Source organism: Cercospora kikuchii, assembly GCF_019650295.1.
Source record: "Cercospora kikuchii DNA, contig_00006, whole genome shotgun sequence".
NCBI classification, from domain to species: domain Eukaryota; kingdom Fungi; phylum Ascomycota; class Dothideomycetes; order Mycosphaerellales; family Mycosphaerellaceae; genus Cercospora; species Cercospora kikuchii.
The window spans coordinates 534,991-550,901 of NW_025408587.1; the positions used below are offsets into that span (position 1 = coordinate 534,991).

The 15,911-nt window shown below is 51.2% G+C and overlaps 7 protein-coding genes across 7 annotated transcripts; 2 read left to right on the forward strand and 5 right to left on the reverse strand.

Annotated features, from left to right (window-relative positions):
* Positions 1 to 140: 140 nt before the first annotated feature.
* CKM354_000914100 (uncharacterized protein) lies at positions 141 to 2,015 on the forward strand (the record flags this gene model as incomplete). The annotated part of the gene is made up of 1 exon (XM_044804550.1): positions 141 to 2,015. One exon carries the CDS (start codon positions 141 to 143, stop codon positions 2,013 to 2,015), a length of 1,875 nt encoding a protein of 624 aa, XP_044660485.1.
* A 461-nt stretch (positions 2,016 to 2,476) lies between these two features.
* On the reverse strand, positions 2,477 to 4,245 carry CKM354_000914200 (uncharacterized protein; the record flags this gene model as incomplete). Its single annotated transcript, XM_044804551.1, has 5 exons — positions 2,477 to 2,687; positions 2,741 to 3,379; positions 3,437 to 3,618; positions 3,672 to 3,914; positions 3,973 to 4,245. The coding sequence occupies 5 exons, from the start codon at positions 4,243 to 4,245 to the stop codon at positions 2,477 to 2,479; spliced, it is 1,548 nt and encodes a 515-aa protein (XP_044660486.1).
* Positions 4,246 to 5,933: 1,688 nt separating this feature from the next.
* CKM354_000914300 (uncharacterized protein) lies at positions 5,934 to 6,638 on the forward strand (the record flags this gene model as incomplete). The annotated part of the gene is made up of 4 exons (XM_044804552.1): positions 5,934 to 5,964; positions 6,049 to 6,075; positions 6,155 to 6,380; positions 6,488 to 6,638. The coding sequence occupies 4 exons, from the start codon at positions 5,934 to 5,936 to the stop codon at positions 6,636 to 6,638; spliced, it is 435 nt and encodes a 144-aa protein (XP_044660487.1).
* Positions 6,639 to 7,176: 538 nt separating this feature from the next.
* CKM354_000914400 (3-deoxy-7-phosphoheptulonate synthase ARO4) lies at positions 7,177 to 8,402 on the reverse strand (the record flags this gene model as incomplete). Its single annotated transcript, XM_044804553.1, has 3 exons — positions 7,177 to 7,469; positions 7,526 to 8,305; positions 8,366 to 8,402. 3 exons carry the CDS (start codon positions 8,400 to 8,402, stop codon positions 7,177 to 7,179), a joined length of 1,110 nt encoding a protein of 369 aa, XP_044660488.1.
* A 746-nt stretch (positions 8,403 to 9,148) lies between these two features.
* On the reverse strand, positions 9,149 to 10,241 carry CKM354_000914500 (uncharacterized protein; the record flags this gene model as incomplete). The annotated part of the gene is made up of 2 exons (XM_044804554.1): positions 9,149 to 9,716; positions 9,772 to 10,241. The coding sequence occupies 2 exons, from the start codon at positions 10,239 to 10,241 to the stop codon at positions 9,149 to 9,151; spliced, it is 1,038 nt and encodes a 345-aa protein (XP_044660489.1).
* Positions 10,242 to 11,216: 975 nt separating this feature from the next.
* On the reverse strand, positions 11,217 to 12,172 carry CKM354_000914600 (uncharacterized protein; the record flags this gene model as incomplete). The annotated part of the gene is made up of 4 exons (XM_044804555.1): positions 11,217 to 11,302; positions 11,709 to 11,734; positions 11,793 to 12,108; positions 12,157 to 12,172. 4 exons carry the CDS (start codon positions 12,170 to 12,172, stop codon positions 11,217 to 11,219), a joined length of 444 nt encoding a protein of 147 aa, XP_044660490.1.
* A 2,018-nt stretch (positions 12,173 to 14,190) lies between these two features.
* On the reverse strand, positions 14,191 to 15,637 carry CKM354_000914700 (uncharacterized protein; the record flags this gene model as incomplete). Its single annotated transcript, XM_044804556.1, has 6 exons — positions 14,191 to 14,535; positions 14,586 to 14,842; positions 14,899 to 15,049; positions 15,100 to 15,323; positions 15,381 to 15,448; positions 15,507 to 15,637. The coding sequence occupies 6 exons, from the start codon at positions 15,635 to 15,637 to the stop codon at positions 14,191 to 14,193; spliced, it is 1,176 nt and encodes a 391-aa protein (XP_044660491.1).
* Between the last annotated feature and the right edge of the window lie 274 nt (positions 15,638 to 15,911).

The window sequence follows — 15,911 nt, forward strand, 5'->3', positions numbered from 1 at the left end:
GTATCTATGTGAGCCTGAGGCACGTTTGCTTGCGGGCGCCTTTTCGTGTTGCACAGTGGAGGCGCAGGCGTTCCTCACTATTTTATGGAGCTACTAATGTTCTTGATGTTCAGTATTGACAGATCTTCTCACTCCCCACCATGGATGGGGCCGTACCACTCCTCGAGGCCCAGGCTACAGCGATCGCATACACCCACGATGTATTACCTGGCCCACGATGCATCCGTGTCCTAGTGCTGCAGCCGGCCGGCAATTTGGAAGATCCGCTCGTAGGTTCTTTCGAGACAGTGTGGTTAGGCGACCCCCTACCTTCAGAGCCCGAAAGTTCTTACGGTCCGGTTCGCGTCAGAAGTGAGGCAATACATGAAAAGGATCTCATCATGTCCAAACGGCAGAATTTGGAAGTGGAACGAAATCGTGCTCACTATAAGGACGTGATCAGCTCAAGGTCGTTATACTACGACGCTGTTTCCTACACCTGGGCGACCGAGAATGGCGATGCGTCCCTTTCCCATTTCATGCTGCTAAACGGACTGCGTCTGAACATCACAAAGAACCTGGCAGAAGGACTTCGCAGGCTTCGATCTCGCATAGAATCGAAGCAATTGTGGATAGATGCAGTTTGTATCAACCAATGCGATCTGACTGAGCGCAGTTCGCAGGTGGCCATAATGTTCGACATTTATAGACTGGCTCGAAACCTGATTGTCTGGCTTGGGGAGGGCACTTTTCCCGAAGAAGACCGCATCGTATGGCAGTTGACCAAATGCATCTCGGACGCAGATAGGCCTATGCCCCATGATTACATCGTCCTTAACTGGAGCAAATCGATGATACAGGAGGCTATCGACGCCTTTTTGAACACAGAAATGTGCAAGACTCACCCCTTTCGAGTTATAGAGTCGTGTTGTGGTATAGAAGAAGAACAACATACATGCCACATGTCCTCAGCAGAGCCTGCTACGAATGGGCCATGTCCGGGCCAATGGCTTGCCGCAGAATGCCCCAAACGACTACGACTCGTGGTGGGGCTCGAAGCCCTTCTGTCCTTGCTCGAACGAAGATACTGGACGCGCCGTTGGGTCCTCCAAGAGAACTTCGCTCGCCTGTCATTCTCCGGTACTGTTCGATTCCATTGGGGCAGGTACTCAGCCGATGCCAGGCTATTTCGTGGAGCACTACGGATGGCCAGGCCATTGCTCTGGAGAGCTAGTGGTATCAGCTATAGTGCGAGCGTCGCGTATGATCAGTCTATACAATTCGTCCTCCGAATTGTTGAACCCGCAAGTCATAGTGATAAGAGAGACTTGCTCGAGAGAATTATACAATTTCGACACTTGAATTGTGCAGAGCCACGCGATCGCCTCTACTCGCTGCTTCCTTTGGTCCCTGGCCATCGCCTGCAGGCAGACTACACGGCTACATTCGAGACTGTGTGTTCCCGTTTCGCCAAGAGCATGATGGAAGCGGGTGATATGCGCGTGCTATATCACGCTGGGGACGCTAATGATTATTCCTCGATCACTCTGCCATCTTGGGCACCGGATCTGCGGGGCTACTATGCGCAGAAAACTCCAGTGGCAACGCTGGGAATGACGGACACTCGGCACTGTGTCAGTGTGGACAAATCGAGTCTGGTGATGATGGTGTACTGGATCGGTGACATTGTTGACGGAAGTTCTCATTACGATTCCGATCAGGGATCTTGGGTGCACTGGTACGGAGATATTCGTAGGTATGGCGACACCTTGGACGTTCGGCTTATATTCGAAACACGAAGCGAACCAGTGCCTGGAGAACACGACATTCTGTGCATGCTGGACATACGGCCACTGTACACTAATATGAAATTTTTGTGGCTAAGGGCCGTGGACTCTACCAGGTCTACTTACAGGCTGATTGTCTCTGGAGAACACAAGACGATGCAATTGTACAGCATGACCGGGTTCGAGAAACTCCTCAAGAGTGACTTCGAGTCGCTGCGGAGGAGTAAGATATCAGTCACAATCATTTGAGCGGTACTCTGCGACTTGCAGCACATTCGCTTGAATGTCTGGCCTTCCAAACGTTGACGTGACACTCGACAAGCAGTGACTGCATGAGCATAGCTGGCGTTGCTCGAGAATGTCAAGATGCCGCATGGCAGCTTCTACAAGTCGTAAAGGAATCGTCAGAAGTCAAAGCACTTATGCATAGCACTCTCATATCCACGGTCGAAACTTTCCAGCAGCTTGTTTCGTTTTACCATCGATTGCATAGGACTGCGCATGCATCGCTGGAGGAAACACAACATACAAAATCAGTGGAAGCAATGTGCTTTGATTTCGGACCTGGAGCGATGTTAGCACATGAATCGCTGGCGACTGCTGGCAGCCTTTGGAGAACACCGTTGCATTGATTCACAGGCACCGCGTGGGTGTGCAGTACTGGGCATGGCAATAGCTGCTCGCATATTCATTGATTCAGTGTCCCGCAATTACATTAGAGATCGCCAAGGAGACTTTTGCAAGACTCTCGGCCCTGCCACCCTGGACTTGAGTATCACAAGATCCGTTTCCTCCGGCCCCACATCAACGACTGCCTTCAAGGTCTCAGAGTCACCGTCCACATTCTGTTCTTCCACAAGTTTCTCATCCCGATAGGCACCATACCGCCCGATCGGCAGGTTTTTGACTAAGAATCGGGCACTGCAATGGATTAGTGCTTCACCTATGACAGTATGATGAACCCTGTAACTCACACTTTCCTCGAACCGTCCCAAGTCCGCATAGTAACAACAAACGCCTCCTTTTCCGGATCCCAAGTACACCTGAGAAAATCCACACCAGAAGTAAAAGTAATCCCGTCGATGTATGGGAAGATTGAAAAATGCTCCGTTGGCCACGGCTTCTCCCACATCTTCTTCTGACCATCCGGGACATTAAGGCGCGCATACGCAATTGCTGCATTACCTGTGTAGGGTTCTACGAGCGTCCAATTCCCATGCTCGTCAGACTGGGTCTCATTGCGAGGATAGAAAAGACCACCTTTATCCCACGTGGGGTTGAGGAATGTGTCTGCGTGGCGGAGAAGACCTTCGGTCAGGGATGGGTCGCCGACTTCTGAGACCCATTGAGCGATGTAGCCGAATACTGGTACTGGGAAAGGTGGTGGAGGTACTGCTTTTGTTTGTTTCGCAAGTTCTTGTGCTTTTTGTTTTGTGCTCCAGGCTTCAGGATCTGCGTTTTCGGTTTTAACGAGCTTGCGAATGATCATGGCCACGGTAGTGCTGTTGAGACTGACTCTACCGTCGGACATCTTTGTGAAGAAGCCTAAGGATTGAGCTGGGAACGTGGAACGGACAAGCTGAGGGTTCCAGCTGTTCATGAACGCAGATGTCCTTCCGTGGCGTCAGCAAACCAGTCTAGCACGTTTGAATATTCTTATCTTGTCTTACCAGGCGGTGGTTCCGATATTACCAGGAACTATACGTTCTTGCTTCACCATGTACCAGCTGTGGACGAACTTGTTACCTTGCAGAAAGCCGCCGTGTTTCTCCCACGCTGCAGTGTAATTCTTCAATACCTTTTCGACTACGTTTGTTCCAATGCGAACGTCATTGTACCGCATAGCGATAATCTCATGACTGTCAGCAGGACTCTCGAGCGCTCCCAGGTGCTCTTCGCACTTACCGGAAATTGGTTGCACACGATGAAGATGCTGTTCGGCTCACAGCACACGCCCTTCCATTCGTGCCGCTCCATCTCGGCAAGGATGGCTTCTTGGAGGCTACTCCTGGTGTATGTAAACTTCTCTGGTCCGAAACCCCAGAATATCGGATCCCAATGGAATGTGAGTGCTTCAGGTTGATCATACTTGTCGTCATCGAACAGCATCGCATGCAATGATACCATGAGGAGGAGGTGTCCGGAGTACTTGATAAGAAGAAAGTTATGTCTCGTAGAGGCCATCTTGACGTTTCGCAATACTCACCATGATATTCTCCTCCTTGTTCGGATCGGCCCATGGCTTGCGCATCTCCACTATGTCGGGGTCCACGAACTTTCCGCTCTGACTAGTCAGGTACCAATAGCTCCAGACGTCTCTACGTAGCATTTTGTGGATGAGCTGTTCGATCAGGCACTTGAAGGCAGATCGTAGAGCAGGAAGGCGATGAAAGTGTGCAACGCCGGCGGCGTATACCATGGCTGATAGTTGATAGCGGTAAGCATCATTCCACTCTTGGCCGGGGTCTTGGCCGCCCATGTGATGCCATTGGCCATCAGGCTGGGTAGCCAGATTGTGGAAGTGACGCAGGTGGCCGGCTTGTTCTTGCGACAGCTTGGGGAATTCAGATAGAAAGTCTTGAGGAAGCCTGGTGGGGAGGCCGCTATATCTCGTTCCGTTGCCGTTGTCCTCGATGCCGGGGAGCATATTCTGTGTGCTAGTCATGGTGGCCATAAATGATGAATGAAGCTATTCTGAAATCAGGTTATACAAGCTTAGATGGCAAGAGATCAAAGGTGAGTACATATCGAGCATATACGACCTGCAGATAAATAGCACAGATGTATACATAACATGGCGGATCCGCGTACAGCCGAAGATTTTATTCCCGGGTTACTGCAGTATGTTTAGTGATCCAATGCGCTTACGCTTGTCTCTGAGAAGTTGTGGTAGGTGGCAGAAGTCTGCTTGCCGTCAATGCCAATCAGAGCACCATGTTGGTTGTCTTGAAGATGCGCCGGGACAATCTTCCTACAATCCACGCACGGCTTTGCACCACCTGTTCTCGGCGACCTATCATGTATGCGAGCAGAGGATGAGAAAGCCACATCGAAAGCTATGACAAGTTCAGGTGTTTGAGCCAAGATGAACTCGATTGCGCTTAGCAGGCTTCCCCGTCTCCTCAGTTTGCATATCCTGGCGTGACTGCAGGGATTAGCTCGAGAGCGAGACAGGGAAGTTTCCAGGCCGGAACACGTAATTCCGAAGTGATAGGAACAGCAGATCTGTATATGGATAGTGTGCGAAGTGCCATGATGCGTAGTGCTTCCGCATGCATGGCTTAGGGTGACTGCCGAGGTCCCTTAGTATCCCGCTTGGGTAGCTCCAGTCTTCGACAACATCGATCAAGTCATGGTGCCTAACCAGCATATCAGCGATGTGACGTAGTGATATATTTTCCTGCTGGGGGGCATCTTGGTGTCCAGGCTCCATGAGTCTGTTGCAGCATCGCCTGGAGCAGGCCTGGGCTTTGGTTTCGAGAATCCGCGGGTACCATCGTGGTCTTTCACGAGCTCGTTGTTCGAATTGCTTCAAACAACTTGCAGCTCCAGCATTCACGTCGACGGTCTCATTCTATTCTAGAGCATCTTGGCGGAACGAATATCCACGACTGTTTCTGGAGATTGGTGACATGGGGAACAGGCATCCGAAAAGTAGCTGTGGTGTTTGAGGCGATCCCTAGCGATTGTCTGGCACTTAACAGAATCGGGAGTACCGCACGAGCCAGATGAAGGAAGTAACATCGCACTTTGGGCACAGATTGCTGAGCCGTTGGTTCTCTAGAACGTGATGAATTCGCAGTGGCAGAGGTATGTGTTGGGGATGCTTGCAAAGTGACCAGAGTGTCTTCCAAGTGGAATGGGGCACGCTGTCAGATAGAATCTTCTGCCAGATTCGCTAAGGGAGTGAAGAGAAGGAGCAAAGGGCAAGTGAAGTGCACCTCACACAAGACCCCTGTCCTCACACCCGGAGAAACTTCGGGCAAACTCGTCACGGCCGCGCATCTCGACACGTCTTCCCAGCACGAAAAAGGAGCGTCGGCATCGCGACAACTGTTTCAAACGCTTCGACTGTCAACTTACCCTCTCCACTCACGATCTCCACCTCAAGACATAACAAGATTCTCGGCGCATACACAACAGGAACATCCCAGCACATCCGCCAAAATGCCTACATACTGGCTATCAGATGGTCAAAGTACATACTTCTCCAGGTCGCATTGGGATGCGATACAAACGCAAGAGAGAGACTTTTACTAACCATGTTCTTCATCATCTACAGAAGTCGGCGTCGCATTCTGCACAGGCGGTAGGTAAGCCTCCTTCACTATCACCGAGCATACCACAGCCCTCCTCCCAAAGTCCCTCCACTGACATTGACCTTCTAGGCGGCTTCTTCCTCCTCTTCGGCCTCATCCTCCTCTTTGATCGCGCCCTCCTCGCCATGGGTGATATCCTCTTCCTCATCGGCATAACGCTCCTGCTCGGCCCACAACGCACTTTCGCTTTTTTCGCTCGAAGACAGAAATGGAGGGGAACAGCAGCATTTTGGACGGGCATTCTGTTGATTTTGATGAGGTGGCCTTTTGTCGGGTTTGGGGTGCAGTGTTATGGGTAAGTTGAGCAACAAAATCATCCCGCCTCGGGGGCACGATGTTGGGGGAGGGGCACGGGGAGCTGCGAAAGGGTTTGGATGTGATCGCTGACATCTGGGTTTGCAGGATGTTCATCCTCTTTGGAGAGTTCTTCAAAACAATTGCTGGGTTCGCATACAACGTGCCTGTTGTTGGGCCATATATCGCAAAAGCGCTGAATGTTGCGGGAGACAAAGCGGGAGCGGACGAGAGGAAACACAAGGATTTGCCAGTGTGAGGCATCGTAGAAACTTCGACTGTGTTGGCGAGACTTTTGCAGGCAGCTGGAAAATGTCATGAGATGGACGAACACGAACAGGAGAAGAGTGGGAGAGAGCAGGGGCGGGGCATGAGACGCCAAAAGCGACAGACGATTGAGTGACAAGGAGAAATAACGAAGAGATGAGAGATGAGAAGCACACAGGGCACGAGTGGTATGGCATCGCTGTGCGACGCATATCATTTGAGACGGTCTTCGCTGACTGGGGTTGAAGATGTGAAAAGCGAGAGGAGCGTTGAAGAGCAATCAGGTATGGCAGCAAATAATAATACGCTGCTAGAACGCCAATCTCGCCGCGCCGAGAGGAATGTCTGTGTAGAGCAAGATCGCACCCCGAGTTATCAAGCAAGAAAACGACTTTTCAAAGTGCGCAGAGGCGGAGCTCGCATCCGCTGACACTCTATTCTTTATCCTGTCATGCACCCACGATTTCATGTTCGTTATGCACCTTCACGAGCCTGACCAAACTTCCGCAGCAACGTTCCCGGCGATGTTCTTAGTGCGAACCGTTCGCGCCGTTCGCCTTGCTCTTCAACACTTGACGTCTGCCACGAACGCCGTCTGCGAGCTGCTCCAGCACAGCGATGGTATCCTCCCAGTGAATGCAAGCATCTGTGATTGAGACGCCCTTCTGCAGCGATGCGAGGCCAGCAGTGCCAGCCTTCTGGTTGCCTTCGTTGATATGTGACTCAATCATGACACCAACGATGCCAGTCTCGCCCTCGCGAAGCTGGTCACCAATCGTCTGAGCGACCTTGGGTTGGTTCTTGTGGTTCTTGAGCGAATTGCCTATATGATAGTCAGCCGCACGTCCACGTTTCGCTCTTAGATCGCTCATCACATACCATGCGAACAATCGATCATCATAACCTCCGGAAGACCTTTCTTCCTCAACGCCTCCCGTGTAGCCTTCACGCTATCGCGATCGAAGTTTGTCCCCTTGGTACCACCTCTCAGAATCACAAAGCAATCTGGATTGCCCGCAGTCTTGGTGATCGCAGCCAGACCCTGCTTCGTCACACCCATGAAATGGTGCTTCGCAGCCGCAGCTCCAATAGCATCCACAGCGACTGTGAGACCCCCATCTGTTCCGTTCTTGAATCCCATTGGGAAGGAGAGACCAGAAGCCAACTCACGATGAAGCTGTGACTCTGTTGTACGAGCTCCAATAGCTCCGAGAGAAATCAAATCCGCAAGGAACTGAGGAGAAATAGTATCCAACATTTCCGAAGCAATTGGCATACCCTGGCTCGTCAAATCGCAGAACAGTTTTCTGCTCACGCGGAGTCCTTTGTTGATTTGGTAGCTCTCGTCAATATCCGGGTCGTTGATCAGACCTTTCCAGCCGACTGTTGTGCGGGGCTTTTCCAAGTATGCGCGCATGATAATGCAGAGGTCATCTTTCAGTTTGTCGGCGAGCTGCACGAGGCGAGTGCAGTATTCGACTGCGGCTTCGGGGTCGTGGAGGGAGCAGGGCCCGACCATGACGAGGAGACGGTCATCGCGTTGGTGGATGATCTCGACGGCTTCTTGGCGGCCGCGGCGGACAGTCGAGAGGGAGGTCGCGGTTGCTGGAAGTTCGGATTCGAGGAGTTGAGGTGGGATGAGAGGGTCGTAGCCCAGGACTGTGCGATGGGTGTTAGTTATGCTGGCTGGGAAGCGAAATTGTTACGGTGATAGCCTACCGCGAGCGTCGTCGGTGCGTGCTTCGCCGGCTGCCATGTTGGATCGCTGATGGTGGTATCTAGTGGTATCGAGGACAGCTGTGGGTTTGGCAGCTGAAAGTCGGTCTGCAAAAGCCAATGGCTATGCAATGCAGTGGTTCGGGTGGAGGTGTGAGTCGAACAATACTAAGAGGAATGGCGGCCAATGGCTCAATGGGCAGGTTGTGAGTGAGCTGGAGAAGGTGAGTGAAGAAGGACGAGTTGAAGTGCACACCGCCGGCGTGTGACTCTTGTGGTGGTTCAATGTGCTGGGTCCAGCCAGAAAATTGACTTTTGGGTCAATCTTGGAGGGGGCCTCGGTGCTCTCGGCGACACTTTATTGCCTGTGACGCATCCACGCCCACCACGCACAAGCACATGAAAGGTACGTGCACTTCTCGTCCCTAGCACAAAACGAGAATGGTTCCACTTTGGGAATATTCTTAGAGGCACTTCCGACGACTTCACGCCCTTTTGCTATATGACTCAGCTCCTCCATTGCCCTTGTCCATCCACTTCCGGTGGAGAGATAGGTCATACGTTGCATGGACAACAGAAGAAGAAGTTGCAAATGAATACGAGAGGGGTGTATTGGAAAAGCCAAAAGCGTCGACGAGCAGACATCCGTCTTTGTTCCACAAGCCCTGAACATTGTCGCACAATATTGACTGCGGCGGGTTTCGTGGCCATGGCCTCGCATAACTCATCGATGTCATTAACAAGATACTAACGCCTATGTCTAGATGCGTACGCCGCTGGCAGACCTCATATATTCCTCTCCGATACTGTAAGATGCCTTTGCGGAGTGCCGATTTCCCAACCTCGCCAGTCGCCATCAAGCTCTGCAGGCGAATCATTGTCTATCTCGACGGGCTTCACGACACTGCTCTTTTCATACATAGCTCCTTCTCCAGTGAGCTCCCGGTGGACTCCATCTCCAGCAAGCTCTGCTTTGCCGTTGTATGAGGAAGGATCCCCGTTTCTGCCTGTTCTGCGCTTGCGTATGACAAGTCCAAGTATGACAAATCCGACGATGACCACTCCAGCTACACCAGAGCCGATTCCTGCTTTGGCGCCAGTGCTCAAGCCAGGTCCGGGCTCGGGTGCTGCGGTTGGCAAGATGCCGGTCTCGGTTGGCCGCGAAGTCGAGGCAGCAGATGTCGTGCTTGTGGATTCCGGAGTCGCCCACAATGACAGATCAGAAGACTCGTACGCCACCACGATTGAAGGCGCGAGTGCAGACTGGACCGTCTGCAGCCAGGTGTCCGTGCCATTTATGAACGTGACGGTGTCGGCTGCGCTTGTGCAGCTTGTTTCTATCACTGACATCGAACTACCAAACTCTGTCAGCACATGCGAAGGATGCCAGAACATCGCGCGACACTTACGATGGACAACAAGTGTTGAAGTAAGTCTGGCCATCATATGTCGCTGCTGCAGCGACATACCCGGATGGACATACTCCTGGCGAATACCAGCTTTGCGGCCTTTCTATCGTTCGACGAGAAGAATCTCCCTCTTGTCTCTTGTTGACAGTGCTCGCTAAATTCCCAAATTGAATTTCTTGTACAATGAGTTGATTAGCACCTTGCCACCGCTCGACCTTTGCAATATCGCCGAAACCAATTGGAAAACACTCCGGACTGTATCCCCTTCTGGCAGCGCCGTATGCTACGACCGTATCGTTGCCTCGAGGTGAGACTGTATACGTTGGAGCGAAACAAGATGCTGGCGGAGTGAACGTAGTAGTAAGGTTGTAAGTCGCTGTGACTCTTGCACTATATGTATCGAAAGACTGCGTCGTGCTTGTCGCTGTCACTCCGCTGTTCGGCGCCCAGCTTATTGTAGGTGAAGCCATACTAAGAACGTGGCGTGGAGCGAATAGTCGATGTCTAAAGAACGCAGCGCAGAATCGCGTACGGAAGAGGTCCACGCAGAGAGAAGAACGGAGAATGCAAACAAGGCTTGCGGCGGCCTGGCTCGACTTTTCAGTGTGTTGGCAGATCGCTTGCCCCTCACGAGTTTGGACGCAAGGCTGAGATGTGGAACTTTATCATACATATTGACCCTGCGGCGGACTTGGCTCACCGATCAGTGGCTGGTAATACGGACAATGCAGGACCGAGTGGCAATAGCCGCATATCTCTTCGTGGCAGAATCGACGCAACAGCAAATCTACGTGATGCAGTAGGGGCAATGCTGGCGGGCTGTTATCCCACGTCTTGGCATTTACTCATGGGATGTCAGAGCGATCAGTGAGAGTCTCTGCCACTCGTCACAAGTCCCACTATGGAGGCTCAGCTTCTTGCCGACCTAGTCGCCACCTGGACCCAAGAGTATCGATCAACAGCCTAAAGCATCCAACCTCAATCGTCAAACCTTTGCAGAGGCTCGCTTATTGCCGCGAAAGATGTTCTCCCAATGGCTCGCGAGCATAAAGATACCCGCAGTACACAATGCCGTAATGATCAGCACAATCACAGCTACCCATACAGACACTGGCGAGCCATTGATCTCCTTCAAATTCATGCCGAACACGCCGGTGACGAAGGAGAGTGGAACATATAAGAATGCCAGCTGCGTCAAGCGCTGATTGCGTTTGCCCTGCTGTACAGCAAGTTCTGCTTCCGCCACGCCGGTCGAACTTATCAGCAACTTAAACGAATCAATCAGGAAATTCTCGAAAAATTCTGCCTTTTCTGAGATTTCTTGAAGAGCGTCTTCAGGGAGAGGAAGATAGCCAAGATGTTGATATGACAGAACCTCAGTCCGAACTGCAGATGGCCGCCATTTTCAAAAAAACCCTTTGCACTCTAGTCTTAAGTGGAGTCCATCATGGGCCATACTTCGATCTAAGAGGATTAGGCTTCACACGGGGCAAACCGTCCATGTCGTTACGACCGTAGTCGCCCACATCAACTAACGTGAAATCCTTGGAGCGATCCATCTCCTTCCATTGCCAATCGATTCAAGAAGCCTGATAGCATGCTCGGGAATCTTGGTTTCTTTCGAGTGTGCAGGTCTTGAGTGGTTCAACATCATGTCAAGCTGCTGCTTACTCATCTGTCGCTCGTTTCTGTAGCGAAGGATATCATCCCATCGAAGACACTGTCTGTCGATCGTGAAGTATGGAAATGGTAGTCTTTGATGCTCGGACCGCACCAATGGTGAGAGATTCGAGGGATGCAGTGTACATGAGCTCTTGACGAAGCATGTCAAGACAATGGAAGAAATGTTACCCGTCTGAGAAGAGCTGCGTCAGCATATACACTACTCGAAGCATGGCGGTGACATATTCTACGAATCGGTGGCGAATTTTACTCACATAGGGGATTAATGGGTCTTGCGAATCTGGATCATCTATTAGCAACGATATGTACATCTCGAAATGGTCTTCCAAGCTTCTTACTCATAGTAGTCCATGAAAGCGCCTCTACGAATCATGTGGAGGCAGTGGATCAAATGGAAGACGTTGATTTCCGCCATGTACGTCTGACCAGTTGGATCGCCTACCCATTGAGCACCCACGTCGGGGTCTAAGCCAGTTTTGATCCAGTCTTCTTTGCAGACGAAAATCCGGTTTGCTTCGCCGCCGATCAGATCTTTCCGGGCCTGGTCTGTCTCTGGCGTCGGATCTTGGCGGAAAATATCGTTCTCGTCCCACCAGAGCTCACCGTCAACTCGGACGTGTTCAATGACAAGTTCAATATCGTTGTATACAGGGGCTTAGATGTTGTAGAACCCAGTCAGATGCTCGGTCTTTGTCGACGTACTTTCGTTGGTCATCATTTGACTTACAGTAGCAGCTAATCGAGGCATTCCGCTCTCTGGCTGGGAAGCATTCCAAGGAGACGCTGTGTCTTCCGACAATTGAAAGATAACCAGGATGTGAGGGCTAAGCTTGACATCCGTACCAGGCTCAAACGCAACGATGGCAATGGGATGGTATAAAGAGTTCTTACGTAGTCGGGCGCCTTTCGAATGAGTGGAAACATAGTCTTCTCGACTGTGCTCGACAGCCGCCATTCAACGGACATCCAATTCTCAGGAGTCATGCCTTTTGGGGCTTGCCTATGTCGATCGTTTATAGCAGACACAACTTGAGAGATGGGAGAGTTACTATGGATGTGCAGTCGTATCTCCTTTCGATACTGACGGGTAGTGTATGGCTCCAAACGGCTGGAAGTGCAACAAGACACTAATTTCCCTTGACAGCACCAGTACATACTCAAGATATCTTGAATGCGCAGATGCAGCAATGCTCAAGTCAAAGTCTGCTTTGGATTGAGAATCCCTGATTTTAGAGTGGCTGGAAGTGTTCGCAGCTCGGCGAATTCGTTCCTTGCTCGAAACACCGTGCTCAACAACGGTGAAGCCGAAACAGGCTAGACATAGACACAAGTCCGACACCACGAATGTTTTGCGACGATTGCAACGAATCACAAACTACGAGAAACATCGTAGTGAACAGTGCCTCGGCGGAAGCATACTATTCAAGCACAATACCATAATGCGAGAAACACCTAATGTGCCGAAGCAACATTCACTACGCTGAAACACTGCATGTATAGAACAATGGCATTGTCTGAAGCGAATCAGCAATTCACAGGCGCATCAAATAACTCTCTCAAGCATACAAGATTCGATCTCCATCTAAGATCTCGAGTGCACATCTCTTCTCACAAAACTTGTAACGCTATTTTCACCATCACCGCCACAATTCAATCAAAACAAAATGCCCAAATCCAAGCACAATCTCCAAAGCCTGCTCGCGCGTCTCAGACAATCGCGCAAAGCTCGACGCGAGTACAAAACACAAAAGCTTGTTCAGCGGGATGAGGAACGGCAAAGCTCAGGGTTACTACGAATTGCGTTGAAGAGACATACTTCGATGAATAGCTTTACTGCTGCGGATCCTGGGAGATTCTATCGTAGGAGGGATACTGGTGATGTGCACGTTTGCGAGAGGGAGCTTGAGGGCGGTGGATATGCGCTGGGGAGACGAAGAGCATGATTGGTGAAGGTCGATGGCAACGATGCGTGGAATTGATCTGGGAAGACGAGCGTGTAGTTGGACAATGGATAATAAGAGTTCTTTCCTGGCTTGCAATGGGATAAAGATGCGATCGTCGAATGTTGTGAGTGGGTACAGGCTGCTTGATTTGAGACAAAGCCAGCGCTGTCTCTGTGGCTCGCGCAGTCGACCTCGGTGGCTGCATAGCCTCTCGAGACATCTTAGATCAACATGGAAGTCTGCTGGCGGCCCCATGGAATCGACCGGCAGAGGGAATGTTACGACACAGAGTATGATCGGCGTGGTGCTGGAGTTTCATTCCGTTGTGTATGCTTTTACATGTTGTACAAAGTATTATGTGGTTTTGCGCCTGCGCTTTGAGCTAGGAAGTAGCCTAGAAAAAGTTGTGAACATGAATGAAACGACGTTTGCGCTTGTTTTGATGCACTGGCTGTCCAAACATCATGCGCGAAGGCTGTACCGTGCTTTTGGGGAACATTGCCGCTGGTCCCGTGGGTGCTGCGCGTCTTGGGATGTAGCAGCATGGAACCTTGGTCGCACTTGCTCTACTCCAACCAGACATACGGGCACGTGCAGTGTTGCAGGAAGTCGGTGTCATGATGTGCGACCACGGGTGCAGTCACTGTGTGATGGATCTGTTGTCATCCGAAAATCGTTATCGCCATGATCCAACCCAAAGTGATAGATGCATGCCATGCATGAACCCCGGTGCACCATTCCATGCTGTTCCAACAGCCGTATATTGGATAAGTAAAAGGTTTAATGCTTCAGCTCAACCAGTAAAGGGAGTCTTTGGCGCGTCGAGTCCTACGATGGACGGGAAGAACGTGTACACCACCAAGAAAGCGCCGATAACTGTCGCTGCAAGAACCAATCCCTTGGCGCGTGCAGGATTATTTTGACGCATTTGCGCAAAAGCGAGCTGGGAATCGCGAAGGCCATTCTTTACTCCGTCTGGGCCGAGCTTGTACCAGACAAGGCCACCAAGAGCGATAGAGTAGCCGAAGAATTGCAGAGGAGCGACCGGATCCCGGAAGATGACCATTGATGCGACAACCAAAAGGATGTCCTTGAGAACACCAGCGAGTGTGAGGACGACGGCGGAAGTTTTGCCAATCTGCTGTTGTTAGCGCGAGAGTGGAGTGAACGTGCCGATGTTTAGCTTACCAAGAAGACGACTGAGACGTTCAGTCCGAAGGCGACTGCAGCGTTGGCGATGAGAACAAAAATGCCCACGTTGTAGATATCGCTCATGCCCATCTTTGGGAGTTCGATGAAGAGGGTGAAGAGACCGTTGATCACAGCGCATGCTGGCGCGTAGTAGTAAAGCGAGACCAGAGGATCCATCTTGAATTCAGGTGCAGACAAAATGCGCTGCACCATGACAAGACGGATTGCTTCGAAGATGATGCCAGCCATTTGAACTAAAATACCAAGTCAGCAACCAAGCATAGAGATAATTTCCAGCTGCAGAACGTACTAATGAAGCCAACCATAACGAACTTGATCTCGCCATATGAGGCAATCACAACACCAACCATGATAGCAGAAACGTTGGCGAGCTTCTTCATATCTGGTGGAGAGATGCCAAAAGCCCATGTGGCGAGCAAAGTGGCGATGGCATTGGAAGCCTACGATAGTTAGCTTTGGCCAACCTTTCAAAGCAAGATGTCTGATTTACCTTCAGCATCTGAATGAAAGAGACACTCAAGTAAAGGTAGGCGAAGTTTCCGCAAATCAAGCTGAAGCTGAAGAACAGGCCGATAGGCAAGATGGCTCTCGTATAAGTCTCACGGGTCATGGGGACCTTGTGTCGTGAATCGAGGACAGTCGTGAACTTGGCGAGCAGTTGTGTGACTACTGTAGCAAACGCCATGTGCCATGTTGTCAAGAATAGAGGGAATTCTGGTGCATGTCAGTGAGATAGAGCTTTCAAGGAGCCAGCTCTCAGCTCTTTCATACCGAACTTGGCCGTGCTCAGGACCCATTTGTTGAAAAGAATAACACTTCCGGACAGTGCGATCCAGAGTCTGATGAAGCATTAGAAGCGTTTCTTGATGGTCTTGCTATGTCTTGGTACCCGCATACGCGATATAGAAGGCAGGGTGGAGGTCGTTCTTAGGAGCCTCCGGCTTGGCGAGCTGAGGCGCTTGAGCCTCGCCACCCTCGAGCTTGCGGTCGTCGTCGCCGGACATCCTGATGTCGTTCTTGGAGGACATTTCGCGATTCTGTGATCGTGTTGTCGGAGGAAGTATAGATGCTGGCAGCTCAGGTGAGGTTCAACGGAAAACATGAAAAAGGAGGCTCAAGGCTGTGAACCCTGGTGGAGCATGGGCCTCCTTGTCGGGGATCGGTCCGTGCGAGCGGGAATCAGAGCTGAAACAAGCTACGGACAGCAGGAGAGTGAAACTTGACGCGTACCTCTGCTCCATCAACATTCCCCTTCCCTGTACCACTGCGCGCTTCTTACTCGCCGACGCGCTTTGCATCACT